General features: G+C 46.9%; 2 protein-coding genes across 6 annotated transcripts in view; one reads left to right on the top strand and one right to left on the bottom strand.

Moving 5' to 3' along the window:
• ELP3 (elongator acetyltransferase complex subunit 3) overlaps positions 1 to 17,532 on the top strand; it is a 133,002-nt gene that overhangs the window by 73,718 nt on the left and 41,752 nt on the right. For 4 of the 5 annotated variants that reach the window (XM_073335612.1, XM_073335614.1, XM_073335616.1 and 1 more), the window contains 2 exons: positions 13,512 to 13,626; positions 16,020 to 16,085. In XM_073335612.1, coding sequence (XP_073191713.1) covers positions 13,512 to 13,626; positions 16,020 to 16,085 — 181 coding nt within the window. The remainder of the gene's footprint in view (positions 1 to 13,511; positions 13,627 to 16,019; positions 16,086 to 17,532) is intronic. The other variant, XM_073335613.1, reaches the window with a different exon arrangement.
• LOC140908182 (uncharacterized) lies at positions 1,468 to 10,968 on the bottom strand. Its single transcript, XM_073335143.1, has 3 exons — positions 10,240 to 10,968; positions 9,517 to 9,641; positions 1,468 to 1,533 (listed from the first exon to the last, which is right to left on the bottom strand). Exons 1-3 carry the CDS (start codon positions 10,817 to 10,819, stop codon positions 1,468 to 1,470), a joined length of 771 nt encoding a protein of 256 aa, XP_073191244.1. The 5' UTR covers positions 10,820 to 10,968.

Raw genomic sequence — 17,532 nt, 5'->3', positions numbered from 1 at the left:
CGATTATGATGTAGTGCAGACGCAGTGTTGTGTAATTCGACTTAATTGGCCTCCAGGTGGAGGCTCACAATGCTCATCTGTGACCGCTCTGGAGATCATTCTCAACTCTGCTGCACTGCAGCCAGGTACACCGGAAACAGACCCTCCCCTGCTAAAGACCCGGGAATTTTTGATTTCCCATTTCCTGTTTGATCAGCATTGGGAGCATGCCAGCTTGAGCACAGCTGATCATGGAGACTACATGCCCCAAACGTGCTCCAGCCTTGTCTGCACAGCAGGTGGTGGATCGCATCGCTGTGTGGGGAGAGGAGTCTGTGCAGGCAGAGCTCTGATCCAGCAGAAGAAACGCTGACATTTATGCAAAGATCACTTGTGGACTGGGGGAGAAGGGCTATACGAGGGACACACAGCTGACCGTGATGCTGGGGAAGGCACCTCTGATGAGTATACAGTTACAATCAAAGTCCAATAAACTTTAGCGGGCACACACATTCGGTGGTATTGCATGTTTACTGTGGAAAAAAAAGCAAGGTGCTGCGGTTCTCTGCTTACAAGAGGCTGCTCCAGCTATGCAGAGGGTGGCCCCCGGAAGAGGCTGTTTGTGGACTGGGATAGCCCGGGAATCCTCCATGGATATCTCTAGGAAACTTTCATGGAGGTACTCTGCAATCCTTTGCAGAAGATTTCTGGGCAGAGCAGTCTTATTTCTTCCACCATGGTAGGACACTTTCCCACGCAACTCCTGAATTAATTCTGCTGGCATCATTGCAATACACAGCATAGCAGCATAAGGATCAGATCTATACCCAGACACTTGCAGCATCTCCTTCCTTTCTGTCTGTCTTACCTTCAGGAGAGTGATATCACATAGGGTCGCCTAACGGAAACTGGGGAAGTTCTCCGTAAAAGTGCTCTAAGAAGAAAAACCACCAAACCATGTGGCTGCTAATATGCCTTTATTGTGCTTGGCATGGGTCAGCAAGTAGTTTAAGTGGCTGATAGGAGATTGGGGCCCCACATGTGAGATTCCGCAATTTGGGAGTGAAAACGTTCCCTCCTGCCCCGTTCGTAAACAGCTTCCCTTGATGCCATGGGGAGGGATGATTTGTTAGACTAACTCCCTCTGCTCCCGACATGAGTCTGTCATAAACTTTATTAAAAGTGCGGTCACCCATGACTCGGAGGGGCGGGCTACTCACCATGGCTGGAACAGCAAAATGGCACAGTGAATGGTTACAGATTCTGATTGTTATGGCTTGCACCTAGTGTAATAAGTGGTTTTTTGTTTTTTTTTTTTTTTTTTAATGAAAACGGCCTTGCTATGGAAACATTTTATGCATATACAATGGCCCCTTTCTTTTTTTCCGTGACTCACAGCTGGAAATGCGTCCTTCGGCATGTCATCAACACCTGAAAGAAGACTTCCGCTGATTAGGAGGAGGAGAAAGAGAACGTGGGAGGATATGTTCACTGAGATAATGAACGCCTCCGAGACAGCTGACGCAGGGCTGAAAGTGTGGAGGATTTTACTGTCTGAGAAGTTGAACATGGACATGGAGAGCAGAAAAGTTTCCCATGAGACTGAGTGTGTGGCGCAGGATGAGATGCTTCAGATTATGAGGGGCCAATCAGACTTGAGATGTCTGGTTGAACTGCAGGAACAGAAGCAGGAGGAGAGAGTCCCTCTGCAGACCCTGGTGGACAGCCAGCCAACATCTCCTGGTGCAGAATCACCCTCCCGGAAGCATTCCCTGAGGTGTGAAAGAAAAGTCCATTATCCCTTTCACTTAACTCAGGGGGAGGATACAAAGAACAGAAGGCGCCCATTTTCAGACCTTTGATGATGTTGAATGCGGTGTTATGTTACATAGCTGCAAATGTTTCTCCTGTTCCACTTTACAGCCCCTTTTCCCCCAGGCTAACTTTTTTTTTCTGTTCTCCCTCTTTACTTATGTTTGCTGAACCTATAGTTGAACTGTTCCTTACTGCTGCCCAGACAGCCTGTGTATGGTTCATGGGCCATGGGAGCAAGGGATAGGCTGGGTCCCCCAGGATAACTATAGGCATCTCAACATCATCAGTGTTCATTTTGTGGTCTGGAAAGAAAGTCCTGGATTGCAGCTTTTTGAGCAGACCCAAGTTCCTAAAGATGCACGTGTCACGAACCTTTCCCGACCATCCTATGTTGATGTTGGTGAAACGCCCCCTGTGATCCACCAGTGCTTGCAACACCACTGAAAAGTATCCCTTTTGGTTTATGTACTCTTTGGCAAGGTGGTCTGATGCCAAGATGGGGATATTTGTGCCATCTATCGCCCCACCGCAATTAGGGAACCCCGTCGCGGCAAAACCATCCACTATGTCCTGCACATTTCCCAGACTCACTACCCTTAGCAGAAGTCAATTAATGGCCTTTCACAGTTGGAGCACAGCAGCTCCCACGGTTGATTTACGTACTCCAAATTGATTCCCCACTGACCGGTAACTGTCTGGCGTCGCAAGCTTCTAAATAGCGGTTGCCACTCACTTCTCCACTGTCAGAGCAGCTCTCATTTTTATGTTGCTGAACTGCAGGGCAGGGGAAAGCTCTGCACAAAGTTCCTGCAAGGTGGCCTTCCGCATTTGAAAGTTCTGCAGCCATTGCTTATCATCCCATACCTGCAAAACGATGCGGTCCCACCAGTCAGTGCTTGTTTCACAGGACTAGAAGCGGGCAGCTGCTCTGTGACTGCCAGCAGCAACTGTGAATTGTTTTTTTCAGTGGCTTGCAGCAAGGTTACTTGCAGGACTTCGCTATGTTCCGTGCGGCGGACCCTACTTCAGCTCTGGAAATGCTGCAGGAGAAGGTGCGAGGAGTTTGAAACGCTCACAGCAAGAGTGCACAACTGACCAGGCTCTGGGGTTATGGCGTACGCATGGCGATTTTAAGGCGCGAAAACCACTGGGTTGTTTGCCATTGATATGAGAGAGGGAGGACAGTGCATCATGGGATGCCGATGCAATGTTCCCATTCTCCCCTGCGACAATGTTTTGGTCCCATGAGGCATTGCACGAACTTCCCAAAACACACTGCGGCAAATTGCACTTTGGGATAGCTACCCACAATGCACTGCTTTGTGCATCGATGCAGGTGCTGCTAGTGAGGACACACCCCATCAAGATAATGAGCATGGTGTGGCCACACACAATCGACTTAATTAATTTGGGGGCTCGAGGTTGAATTAGATAAAGTCAACTTAATTTTGTAGTGTAGACAAACCCTGAGGTAGCTCCATTCATTCTGTTCAAACTGTGTCCAGAGAATTGATTGGCACCTGCTCTTCCATCTTTGTATCTTTCATGCATTGTCCCTCAAGGATGTGTCCTCTCTCCCATCTTCTACATCTGTATGTCATCATTCGGGGAGATTGATAAGCAGAATGGATGGAAGTGGCAATAGCATGCAATCAGCACCAACTCTTATCTCTCCAAGGATCTGGTTGAAATGAGCAGTATGTATGAAGAGCAGGAAGCTGAAGCTGAATCCTGGGGCAGGGGGGAAAAAGAGGGAATGCTAGTAGGGAAGAGGAAACCGAAGGGGTGTCTGCTAAGCGCTTCAGTATTCCCCTGGACTCCTCACTGCTTCTGGATATCCACAAAGCCATGACCATGGAAAAAAATCCTTTTCTATAATAAGACTTCGCCCCTTTCTGATGACTCAGACACAGACACCATGATTCACCCATTCGTGATCTCTAGGCGTTATTATTGCAAAGCTCCATACTCAGGAACGAAACTGCCAACCTTAGAGAAATCTAGCTAGTTTACAACACAGCAGGCCATCTGCTGAACAGCCCACGCCTGGAGAGTACATCTCCCCTCAGTGCTGTGCTTGATGCACTGGTTTCCTGAAGAATACTGGGGTCATAATCAAGATTTCATTCCTCAACTTCAAAGTCCTCTATGGATGTGGCTTGTGTTACTGGAGGAACCTCCTAATATTGTGAGCAGGACCTCCTGCGACCGTCGTTCCAGTGGAATGTGATTGAACTGTCAACCTCCAAAAGTGAACCTAGTGTGTAGGAGATTGAGTTTTCTCAGTGGCTGGCCCATGAATCTGGAACTCAGTCCCAAAAGAGATAAAGATGAATTGCAACGCCTTCCAGGCAAAATGCAAACCCCACATCTTTAACCAAGATGCCCCTCAATAACACTAGATTTTAAAAGGGGTGGGAGAGGAAGAGTACAAAATAATTAAATCCATTTACTACTGACTGGTGGGAAGAGAGATTATATCTTTGTGCACACGCCATAATTATGGGAAGTGCTCAGATGTTTATGATGTTTACATAAGAATTTATATAGATGGATGAAGTTAAAAAAGGATTGCTGAATGATTTGTTGGTGCCCACGAAAAGATGCAAAATGATGAAAATAGTAACTGGCACTTAGAGCGTCTTTTACTTGAGCATCTCAAAGCACCTTAGAGGAGTAGTTGAGGCAAACATCCAAACTAATTTGGAGATGGAGCTTGATAAATTTATGAATGGGATTGCCTGCAATAGCTGGGCACTGGATTTGATAATCCCGGATGATCCTATGTAAGTATTACCCCCATTTTCCAGATGGGGAAAGTGAGATGCACAGGTTAAATGATTTGGTCAAGACCACACAGCAAGTCAATGGCAATCCAGAATAAAACCTAGGTGTCTATATTGCTAGCTGTGTCTCTGTCCACTGGCTCACACTGCCTTTTTTTTTTCTTTTCTTTTTTTTTGTCTGCCTTCCTAGGCAACCCAAACTGCCTAAATATGAAGGGTGAAATCCTAGCCCCCTTGAAGTCAATCTCAAAACTCCTAATAATTTCAGTGTGGCCAAGATTTTAGCTCAGGTATCCTGGATTTTACCATTATTTTGTTTCAAAATTTTAAGAAGTCCCGGCATTTCCAACCTGATGCTTCGTCCTTGGGCTATCCAGAATGTGCTGCTATTTGATCCATACAGCCATCCACAGCTATGTAAACAAATATATTCTGATCTGGATTGAAGGGGGGATGGGAGGCCTATTTTTCTGTCACTTCCATAAAATACTAATTTTCCATATGTTAATATGCTGATTAGAGGTTGTGAATTATTGTCTGTTCCCCATATGCAAATAAGGGGATCAGATATGTGTTGCTGTGAAAGCTTATTTTTTATTTCTTTGCAATGTCTTATTTACCACATCAGAGTTCCAGAGGTGGGAAAGTCTCCACACTGGGTTTTGCTATAGACCAGGGGTGGCTAAATTTACTGGCCCTCCAAGCCGCATATGACCATCTTCAGAAGTTTGAGTACCAGGGTGTGCCTGTCAGGTCTCAGGGCCTTCAGCCTTGCAGGAGGCACCTGCTAGGGCTCGGGACTTCAGCCCTATGGGGTGGGGCATCTCGGGGCTTCAGCCCCGTGGGTGGTACCTGCTGGCCTGGGGACTTCAGCTCCCGCAGGGTGTGTTGCTTCAGCCCCCTCAGGGAACGCCTGCCAGAGTTTAGGGGTTCAGCTTCCACAGGGCGCGCCTGCCGGGACTCAGGGCTTCAGCCCCATGGGGAGCAGGGTCTCTGGGCTTCAGCCCTGTGGGACGTACCTGCTGGGGCTTGGGGCTTCAAGCCCCCACAGGGTGTGCAGCTTCAGCCTCCTCAGAGTACTTCTGCTGGGGCTTAGGGCTTCAGCCCCCAAGAGGAGAGGATCTCTGGGTTTCAGCAGGAGCGGTGCTTCAGTCCTGAGACCTGGCAGGTGCCTCCCATAGGGCTGAAGCTCTGAGACCTCCCTCCCCACTGGGCAGAAGCCAGAGACAATGCATGGGAGGAGCATGTGGGGTGATGTCTTCCCCCCCCCCCCATTTTTGCCAGGGTTTGCTGGCCCCGCTTGGTTAAATGGTGTCACCAGGCCCCCTCCCTGCACAGCAGCTGCTGGAGTTGGTAAGCTGGGAGGTGTGGCCATGGGGAGAGGCAGCGGCAAACAACTGGGAGCTGCAGGGAGAGCCACTGCTTTGACTGCTGCCCCTCCCTGCAACTCCCAGCTGTTTACTGCTGCCTCTCCACATGGAGCTAACACCTGGGAGCTGCAGAGAGGGGCTGCTGAAGATAAGGGGGCGGGGGCGTGACTCAAATTGTTGGAGATGGTGAACCCCCATCTGATAGGCAGAGAATGGAGGGTATGGAGGGCTCTGCAAGCTGCACTTTAACTGTAAAAGAGCAACATGCAGTTTGCAAGCTGTGTTTTGGCCACTCCTGCTATAGACCTAGTGCTAGAAGATATCAGTTGGTTTTATTTGTGTTCCTGTTGGGAAGTACACAACAGCCTGGCCCTTTGGAGCTGCTCCGTAATTGAAAGAAATAGGCAGTCAGTCAGATTATTGCCTTAGCTCTAACATGCCCAGACGAAAATACTGTTCTCTACTCTGTCCTTTAGACTCAATGTGAAGTGCACATTACCTCTAAGGGTATGTCTACACTACGGAATAAGGTCGAATTTATAGAAGTCGGTTTTTTAGAAATCGGTTTTATATATTTGAGTGTGGATAGCTGTGGATAGCTATCCCACAGTTCCCGCAGTCTCTGCTGCCCATTGGAATTCTGGGTTGAGATTCCAATGCCTGATGGGGCTAAAACATTGTCGCGGGTGGTTCTGGGTACATATCGTCAGGCCCCCCTTCACTCCCTCCCTCCGTGAAAGCAAGGGCAGACAATCGTTTCGCGCCTTTTTTCCTGAGTTACCTGTGCAGACGCCATTCCACGGCAAGCATGGAGCCTGCTCAGGTAACCGCCACCATATGTGTCCTGGGTGCTGGCAGATGCGGTACGGCATTCCTACCACAGTAGCAGCAACCCATTGCCTTGTGGCAGCAGACGGTACAGTACGACTGGTAACCGTCCTCGTCATGTCTGAGGTGCTCCTGGCCACGTCGGCCAGGAGCGCCTGGGCAGACATGGGCGCAGGGACTAAATTTGGAGTGACTTGACCAGGTCATTCTCTTTAGTCCTGCAGTCAGTCCTATTGAACTGTCTTATGGTGAGCAGGCAGGCGATACGGATTGCTAGCAGTCCTATTGCATCATCTTCTGCCAGGCAGGCAAGAGATGAGGATGGCTAGCAGTCCTACTGCACCATCTTCTGCTGAGCAGCCATAAGATGTGGATGGCATGCAGTCCTTCTGCACAGTCTGCTGTCAGCCAAAGATGTAAAAGATAGATGGAGTGGATCAAAACAAGTAATAGACCAGATTTGTTTTGTACTCATTTGCCTCCTCCCCCATCTAGGGGACTCATTCCTCTAGGTCACACTGCAGTCACTCACAGAGAAGGTGCAGCGAGGTAAATCTAGCCATGTATCAATCAGAGGCCAGGCTAACCTCCTTGTTCTAATAGGAACAATAACTTAGGTGCACCATTTCTTATTGGAATCTCCCGTGAAGTCCTGCCTGAAATACTCCTTGATGTAAAGCCACCCCCTTTGTTGATTTTAGCTCCCTGAAGCCAACCCTGTAAGCCGTGTCGTCAGTCGCCCCTCCCTCCATCAGAGCAACGGCAGACAATTGTTCCGCACCTTTTTTCTGTGCGGACGCCATACCAAGGCAAGCATGGAGGCCGCTCAGCTCACTTTGGCAATTAGGAGCACATTAAACACCACACGCATTATCCAGCAGTATATGCAGCACCAGAACCTGGCAAAGCGATACCGGGCGAGGAGGCAACGTCAGCGCGGTGATCAGGACATGGACACAGATTTCTCTGAAAGCATGGGCCCTGCCAATGCATGCATCATGGTGCTAATGGGGCAGGTTCATGCTGTGGAATGCCGATTCTGGGCTCGGGAAACAAGCACAGACTGGTGGGACCACATAGTGTTGCAGGTCTGGGACGATTCCCAGTGGATGTGAAACTTTCTCATGCGTAAGGGCACTTTCATGGAACTTTGTGACTTGCTTTCCCCTGCCCTGAGGTGCATGAATACCAAGATGAGAGCAGCCCTCACAGTTGAGAAGTGAGTGGCGATAGCCCTGTGGAAGCTTGCAACGCCAGACAGCTACCGGTCAGTTGGGAATCAATTTGGAGTGGGCAAATCTACTGTGGGGGCTGCTGTGGTGCAAGTAGCCCATGCAATCAAAGATCTGCTGATATCAAGGGTAGTGACCCTGGGAAATGTGCAGGTCATAGTGGATGGCTTTGCTGCAATGGGATTCCCTAACTCTGGTGGGGCCATAGACGGAACCCATATCCCTATCTTGGCACCGGAGCACCAAGCCGGCGAGTACATAAACCGCAAGGGGTACTTTTCAATAGTGCTGCAAGCTCTGGTGGATCACAAGGGACGTTTCACCAACATCAACGTGGGATGGCCGGGAAAGGTACATGACGCTTGCATCTTCAAGAACTCTGGTCTGTTTCAAAAGCTGCAGGAAGGGACTTTATTCCCAGACCAGAAAATAACTGTTGGGGATGTTGAAATGCCTATATGTGTCCTTGGGGACTCAGCCTATCCCTTAATGGCATGGCTCATGAAGCTGTACACAGGCAGCCTGGATAGTAGTCAGGAGCTGTTCAACTACAGGCTGAGCAAGTGCAGAATGGTGGTAGAATGTGCATTTGGACGTTTAAAGGCACTCTGGCGCAGTTTACTGACTCGCTTAGACCTCAGCGAAACCAATATTCCCACTGTTATTACTGCTTGCTGTGTGCTCCACAATATCTGTGAGAGTAAGGGGGAGACATTTATGGTGGGGTGGGAGGTTGAGGCAAATCGCCTGGCTGCTGGTTACGTGCAGCCAGACACCAGGGCGGTTAGAAGAGCACAGGAGGGTGCGGTCCGCATCAGAGAAGCTTTGAAAACCAGTTTCATGACTGGCCAGGCTACGGTGTGAAAGTTCTGTTTGTTTCTCCTTGATGAAACCCCCTGCCCCTTGGTTCACTCTACTTCCCTGTAAGCTAACTACCCTCCCCTCTTCCTTCGATTACTGCTTGCAGAGGCAATAAAGTCATTGTTGCTTCACATTCATGCATTCTTTATTCATTCATCACACAAATAGGGGGATGACTACCAAGGTAGCCCAGGAGGGGTGGTAGAGGAGGGAAGGAAAATGCCATACAGCACTTTAAAAGTTTACAACTTTAAAATTTATTGAATGCCGGCCTTCTTTTTTTTGGGCAATCCTCTGTGGCGGAGTGGCTGGTTGGCCGGTGGCCCCCCCCCCACTGAGTTCTTGGGCGTCTGGGTGTGGAAGCTATGGAACTTGGGGAGGAGGGCGGTTGGTTACACAGGGGCTGTAGTGGCAGTCTGTGCTCCAGCTGCCTTTGCTGCAGCTCAACCATACACTGGAGCATCCTGGTTTGATCCTCCAGCAGTCTCAGCATTGAATCCTGCCTCCTCTCATCACGCTGCTGCCACATTTGAGCTTCAGCCCTGTCTTCAGCCCGCCACTTACTCTCTTCAGCCCGCTGCCTCTCCTCCCGTCATTTTGTGCTTTCCTGCACTCTGGCATTTGCCTCCACGCATTCGTCTGTGCTCTGTCAGTGTGGGAAGACAGCATGAGCTCGGAGAACATTTCATCTTGAGTGCATTTTTTTTTCTTTCTAATCTTCACTAGCCTCTGGGAAGGAGAAGATCCTGTGATCATTGAAACACATGCAGCTGGTGGAGAAAAAAATGGGACAGCGATATTTAAAAAGACACATTTTATAAAACAGTGGCTACACTCTTTCAGGGTAAATCTTGCTGTTAACATTACATACATAGCACATGTGCTTTCGTTACAAGGTCGCATTTTGCCTCCCCCTACCCCGTGTGGCTACCCCCTCAGCCCTCCCCCCTCCCTGTGGCTAACAGCGGGGAACATTTCTGTTTAGCCACAGGCAAACAGCCCAGCAGGAATGGGCTCCTGAGTGTCCCCTGAAGAAAAGCACTCTGTTTCAACCAGGTGACCATGAATTATATCTCACTCTCCTGAGGATAACACAGAGATAAAGAACGAATGTTGTTTGAACGCCAGCAAACATACACTGCAATGCTTTGTTGTACAATGATTCCCGAGTACCCTCCCCTCTTCCAGTGTTACTGGCTTGGAGTGGTAAAGTGTCCTACCATGAAGGATGCAATAAGGCTGCCCTCCCCAGAAACCTTTTCAAAGGCTTTGGGAGTACATCCAGGAGAGCTGCGAATGCCAGGGCAAAGTAGTCCTTTCACATGCTTGCTTTTAAACCATGTATAGTATTTTAAAAGGTACACTCACCGGAGGTCCCTTCTCCGCCTGCCGGGTCCAGGAGGCAGCCTTGGGTGGGTTTGGGGGGTACTGGCTCCAGGTCCAGGGTGAGAAACAGTTCCTGGCTGTCGGGAAAACCGGTTTCTCCGCTTGCTTGCTGTGAGCTATCTACAACCTCATCATCATCATCTTCTTCGTCCCCAAAACCTGCTTCCGTGTTGCCTCCATCTCCATTGAAGGAGTCAAACAACACGGCTAGGGTAGTGGTGGCTGAACCCCCTAAAATGGCATGCAGCTCATCATAGAAGCGGCATGTTTGGGGCTCTGACCCGGAGAGGCCGTTCGCCTCTCTGGTTTTCTGGTAGGCTGGCCTCAGCTCCTTCAGTTTCACGCGGCACTGCTTCGGGTCCCTGTTATGGCCTCTGTCCTTCATGCCCTGGGAGATTTTCACAAAGGTTTTGGCATTTCGAAAACTGGAACGGAGTTCTGATAGCACGGATTCCTCTCCCCATACAGCGATCAGATCCCGTACCTCCCGTTCGGTCCATGTTGGAGCTCTTTTGCGATTCTGGGACTCCATCATGGTCACCTCTGCTGATGAGCTCTGCATGGTCACCTGCAGCTTGCCACGCTGGCCAAACAGGAAGTGAGATTCAAAAGTTCGCAGTTCTTTTCCTGTCTACCTGGCCAGTGCATCTGAGTTGAGAGTGCTGTCCAGAGCGGTCACAATGGAGCACTCTGGGATAGCTCCCGGAGGCCAATACCGTCGAATTGCGTCCACAGTACCCCAAATTCGAGCCAGCAAGGCCTATTTAAGCGCTAATCCACTTGTCAGGGGTGGAGTAAGGAAATCAATTTTAAGAGCCCTTTAAGTCGAAATAAAGGGCTTCATCGTGTGGATGGGTGCTGGTTTACATCGGTTTAATGCTGCTAAATTCGACCTAAAGTCCTAGTGTAGACCAGGGCTAATTGAAGCTGTTTGAAGTCTGTTATCTTAGTTCTGTGATGCTTTATTTACTCTAAGAAATCAGATGAATAAATTAACTGGCTCGCTAATTGCATTTGCCTTGATTTTGGAGTGAGAGAGAGTCAGAGGTGAGGAATTTTTCAGAGCCCTTTCTGCTTTATAAAAAGTGCTAATGTATCGCAAACAAAATAAGGGCAGAAAATAATATTCTCAAGGCTTCTGGTGCAACACTCTAATACTGGTAAAAGTGTTACCAAATTTATTTAAAGTGAGTTTGGCATTGGAATGGAATGAGAGCCCTGGAGCCTGAAGTCCTAACTCTACAGAACAGGCATAGCATGGGCAGCAGCAGTGCAAGCTTTCCCTTGTCCTCTTTTTTGCCAATGTACTTCTACTCTTCCTTGCAGTAACCACCTGTCAGATTGAGAGTCTCCATGGCTCATTCAGGCCTGGGTGTCTGTGCTGAGATTGCCAAAAATGGTGACTGTTAATGGTGTTTTTTGTGACACATATTCTTAAGGAACTGGATTGATACCTGTGAATAAATTTCACTTAGGTCACCAGTCAGCTCTCAGATGGTACTGACTTCTAATCACTTTGTTTAAACCAGGTTTTGAGATCAAACTGTTCTACATTGTACAGTTCAATACTCTATTGATAGTTCACGTTTTAATTTTTTTGTCTCCTCTTACTCTAAAATAAAATAAATGCAGAAAGTTAGCAGGGTTTGGTAATGCACGTGGCTAGCAGGATTGTCTTTCTGTCATCTTTAAAAGACTTAATATGCTCGGAGGTTAACTAGAACAATTTTTCTCCCTCCTCCTTGTAACAACCTTTTCTGTACTTGAAAACTGTTTTGTCCCCCATCAGTCTTCTCTTCTGCAGACTAAATACCATTTTTGCATGGTATTCATCATCAAACTGAACTTCGATGTAGCAGCCTCAGCCTTGAGAGTAATGGCTGCAGTCTCTTATTATGCAGGTCTAGAGATACTCAGCTGGGAAGGTGATGTTAGCATGCACACTCCCTCACACACCCATTCTCAGTTTTCCTAGCACTTTTTTTCAGGACTAATTCTTCACCTGGCTAATATGCTGTACATTCAAAACTTCCAAAGACATGTCCCATGTCAACTGCAGCGCCAACTCCAGCTAAAAAAATGGAAAAGCAGGTTTATCTTCCTCCAAATACTCTGCTGGTAATCTTTTCTGGGAGCATAGACAGAAAACAGCCATTGAGGCGTTGGACAAGGGAATAAGTCGCTTCCCTTCTTCCAGTGCGAGCATCTTCAAACTGCCTTATCTCAGCAGGTTTTTCCTCTGAAAAGTGCTGCTCCTCCAGGTTCAAGTTAAAGATTACACATTAGGAGGAGGCCGTTGCTGCCTCGAGAATTGGAAGATGAAAGCTGATATTCTCTTGAAAAGTATCCAACTCCAAAAGTTTCTTTTGATTTTTTGAGGTTCTGAAGCTTAGGCAGATTCCTCCCCTTTATGAGGAATGCTTCAGGGTGAGCCCTGGTCTGGGGTTGAGCCACCTCAGAAATAATTACTGAAGGATATTCAATAAAACTTGCTGTCCCAGGGACAAGCTTATCCTTTCCCCAAAGTGAAGTAAATTAAATCAACATTATCTACAGGCTCTTCATAGCATCAGAAGATGAAGGGTATAGTAGTCCATCTTCTACACATTGGAAAGCTAGAACCAGTTCCATAGAGAGTCAGATATTTTGGTAAGGGCACAAGATTCTTTGTGGCAACAAGTTCATGAGGAAATCAATATTTCAAGTGGAAATACTGAAATCTATCATTACAGCATTATCTTCTGTGGTAGACAGATCTCAATATTTATGCAAAAATGGTATTCATAATTATTATAACGACCTCTTATGATGTTAGGTTATTACAAACTTGTTCGCATCTTTACTGAATTTTAGGATGTAGTTACAATTGTTATATCCAGGATTTTTGGAGAATATACCAATGCTTGCTGTGAAGACGCTCTGACATGGAGGGTCCTAGAATGGAAATTCACACGTAAAACAGAATTTTTCCTTTTTCCAGTTCTTCAGTATGATGAATATGAAAATAAAAACACATAAATAGCCTATTTCCCAGCATGTAAAAAGTCATTTTCTACTGTAAATCTAATCATGTAGCTCTTTCCTCCCCACTACCTCCAGTTGCTGATTGGCTTGGCCATGCTCTAGTTCAGCCAAAGCTACTGGGCTTTGAAACAGGCATTAATTCAGATACCTCATGCATAACAAAGGATTTAAGATTAGATGATGGTGGTGGCCCAACTGGCCTTATATTTTATGAATATTGTTGTATAAAGTTTTTGTTTTTCCCCTTTGTATAGGGATATCCCAATGCCGCTGGTCAGCTCAGGAGTGGAGCATGGTAACCTGAGAGAACTTGCCTTGGCCAGGATGAAGGATCTAGGGACACAGGTAAAAGATCAGCAACCTTATGCCCAGGAGGAGCTCCCTGCTGACTACACTGTGCGACTGATTGTGTTTGTGAACAGAAGGAGAAAAATGGCAAAATGAGAGGAGTGTGAACTATAGGAGCCAGATTTGCTGCTCAACTAAAGATGACCTGCAAAGGAAAATATTGGGGTTTTGTCCTTTTTTTGGTTCATTTTCTGATAGGTAAAGAATACCTCAAAGATTTTTCCAAAAGAGCTGATGTTTTGCTTGATTTCTACATTAAAAATTTAGATTTTCCCTGCAAGATACAGGATGACCAGAGAACGAGGAGGTTTGTGACATCTCGTCTACTAAGGACATTTCTAAAGTGAGAGAGGGACTTTTTTTATGCAGACTGTTCACAACTTTTAAAAAAAATTATTCAACTCAAACATCTAACAGTTAGAAGAAAAGCTCTTTGTGAAGGATTTAGCATCTTTATCCTCCTCAGTAGGGTTGAGAAACCTTCCATGGAACACTTCCAGCAAAAACAGATACGGTGATGAAACTTAATATTCCAGCTATTTCTAAGAATTAAAAAAAATTGTAGGTGGCGGGAAAAATCTCCTTCATACATAACAAAGCAAAAAAAGGGGCCTCAAACCCAATTTTGTTTTCCGTGGCAGGCTACCTTTAAAGAACTGAATCTGTAAACATTTCTACTGTGCGGATGACTATAGGTCTGAACTTACTGGGGCAGAAGCCTGGAAGCTGGTAGAGTGAGCAACCAAAACAGTTTGTCACTTTATCACGTGAAGTATAAGATACCAGTGAATTTTCCTTGTATCTACTGGAGGTATAACATTATAAACAAACAGCTTTTTTTAAGGGCCATGATAGTTGGGACTGAATTTCCACAAGAAACCCAGGTATTTTAGGTGTGTAGGGTCATAATTAGAGGGTGCCCATGCTCCTCAGCTCTGCCCTCTTGGCAATTTCAGCTTTCCCTCTTTGTTCCGTCTCTGTGACTAATAACACTTGGATTACTGATTGGGGCAAAGAGATGGAGGGCACAGTCCTGAAAAATGCTGTGCCCTCTCAGGACTAGGGCCCTTAATGAAGAGCGGGGACTTGTCTGTCTTCTGCATGCCGTTTGTTGAGTCAGGGATTTGTAAAGCAAAGTAGATTTTGTGCATATGACCGTAAAGAAGTCCAAATTTAGCATAATCACCATATAAGAATAAAGCATGCCAGTTTTTATGGTCATACCAAGGTTAAATTATTTCACTGTATATAATATAGTCTGAGTTTGATTATTTTTAAGGCATTTTAGGGGGTGTTGGGATGCAGATAGTCATTTGGATGCCTTGGAAATCAAGTTCCATGTGGGTTTAGGCTTGACTTTGGATTTTCATGGTTTTTTCTTATTTGTGCTATGAAAACTGTCTTCAGAAAAGTTTTTCTCCTTGAGACTTCTCTCATGGGGCTTGGTTTGCACTAGTTACGAGAAGAGATACAAAAGACGTGTGCAAGCTACAATCAAGCTCGCTAACATTGAGTTCTGTCTCCTGTTCCCTCTGACTACCAAGGAGCTGTAAAGATTTGTAAAGTTCCCTGGCTTTTCTCTGATGCCTTGGACCATTGGTCCCAAACCTCTCACAGTTAGTCCATCCTGTACATCTGTGGGACACTTGACCAGAGAGTTAACTCTACCTTCTTATATTCAGGTGTGTCACATGCCAATTTTGGCATTAAAAATCAGTTACCCAGATTTACAAATTGCCTGCTCAAGAGTATCTCTGGCACACTAGGTTAGATTTTTCCAATTCTAGATCTCTCTGGTAAAGGACCTGACAGCCTGGAAAAAAGGCATAAATTTTTAACAGTGAGAGTAACCATTGGAACAGTTTACCAAGGGTCATAGTGGATTCTCTATCACTAACAATATCCAATCTCTATTTAAATATTTCCTAAAAGATCTGCTCTAGGAATTATTGTGGGGAAGTTCTATGGCCTGTGGTATATTATATAGGAGATCAGACTAGAATCACTAGAAGATTGCAATGTTCCCTTCTGGCCTTAGAATCTATAATAATGTTAAGTCTTTCTTGCTCTTTTATATCTGTTGACTTTTCCCCTCCAAGCCCTGCTACTTGCAAATCAAATGGTACTTTTCTCATGAGATGTAATGGTTGCTCAGTGAATTGATTTTTGTCAGCATGTTTTTACATTTAGCACAAAGTTCTTTTTCTAAGGTACATTAGGGACAGCTCGGTGAGCATTTTTATTTTGAAGTCTATTTATTCAAATTCTACCAGTGTAAGACAGGCTATTTCAACTTAATTTTGAGCCCATGGGGTGACTGGAAATCTGAACGTATTTGAGCTGCATGTATTCCTCTGTTTTATGTAATTTTTCTCTTCCTCTTTCCTTAGTGTCGTGATGTGAGGACAAGAGAGGTTGGAATACAGGAGATTCATCATAAAGTGAGACCATATCAGGTGAGACTTGTTGCTTCCCAGGGAGCTTGCTTCAGACGTGACTTGCTGTGAAACATTTGGTACGAAGGAGTTGGGACTCAGTTGTGCAGCCAGTTCTGCAACAGGTCTGTGTAGCTGGCTCCAGTTTTTCATCCATTTTCACAGCAGATTTATGTTTGTTGTTTAAGAAAATACGTTCACATGCTGAAACTTATGTACCACCATGTTCAATAACGTAGCGATAGCTACCAGTATTTCAGTATTTCTGTTGCAGTATCAGAATCCCCAGTTGACTCAGCTGTCTCCACTCTTTACCCCCATTCCTTTCTCTTTTCTAGTGAAAAGTGTATTTAGAAAATATAAAAAGCACAATAATTGTAGGTTGAACAGAAAGAAATTTAATTGGTTGAGGTTGTATAATGTGTATATATATTCTCTATTTTTGTCAGTCTACCAATACCTACAATATTATAATATGTGGTTGCTATCTGAAACAAATAAAAATAATAAAATCAATAAGCCACAATAAAGTGTAACCAGCAAATACATATGGATGTAAATCTCTGTAGAGGATGATGCTTATATAGTGCCCTTCAGTCTAGCATCTTAAAGCTGTTCACAAAAATGGAAGCTTGGTCCTGCTGGCTGCTGCTGCAGGGCAGGCAAGCTCCCCTCTTTCCCCAGCGTGCCAGGCTCCTGCCCCTCCTCCTCTCCCTCCCTGCTTCCGATCAGCTGATGGCCCTTGCGCGGGAGGGGGAGAAGCGGAGCCGCAGTGTGCTCGCTGCTCCGGGGAGGAGGCGGGCAAGAGGTGGGGACTGGGCCTTGGGGAAGGGGGGTGAAATCGGGACATATCCCCTCCAGCCCCCGGGCCGTGAGCTGCACTGGATAGGGGGGCTGGGAGCGCCCCCAGGAGCTTAGCCCACACCCCCAGCCCTCTGCCCTGATCCCTGCACCCCCCTCACACACTCCCAGCCCTCTGCCTTGACCTCTGTACTCCCCTCACACTCCAGCCTCTTGCCCTGACCCCTGCATCCCCCCACGACCCCTAGCCCTGACTCCTGCACCCCCACACATACCCAGCCCCCCCATGCCTTGACTCTTGCATTCCCCACATTCCCACCCTAAGCACCAAATGGGAGCTCCTGCACCCCCTCCCCCATTCCCACCTGCACCCTCGCACCAAATGGGAGCTGTCCAGTTAAGCACTCCACACCCAAACCTCTTGCCCCAACCCTGAGCCCCCTCCCTCATTCTGGCTCCTGGCCAGACCTTACACCCCAACCCCTGCTTACTCCTTCACGGCCAGCCCTGTGCTCAGTGCACTCCCACCCTCAGCTCAGTGCAGAGAGAGAGGAAGAGAATGGGCTAGAATCAGAGAGAAGGTAGGTACCCACTCCATGTGGGCAGGGCCGGGATCCCAGACTGGCAGCGGGCTGAGTCGCAGTGGACTGAGCCGCTCAGCCCACTG

This window comes from Lepidochelys kempii, chromosome 3, assembly GCF_965140265.1.
Source record: "Lepidochelys kempii isolate rLepKem1 chromosome 3, rLepKem1.hap2, whole genome shotgun sequence".
Lineage (NCBI taxonomy): Eukaryota > Metazoa > Chordata > Testudines > Cheloniidae > Lepidochelys > Lepidochelys kempii.
The sequence above is the reverse complement of the archived record's forward strand: the minus strand, read 5'-3'. Positions and strand labels throughout refer to the sequence as shown.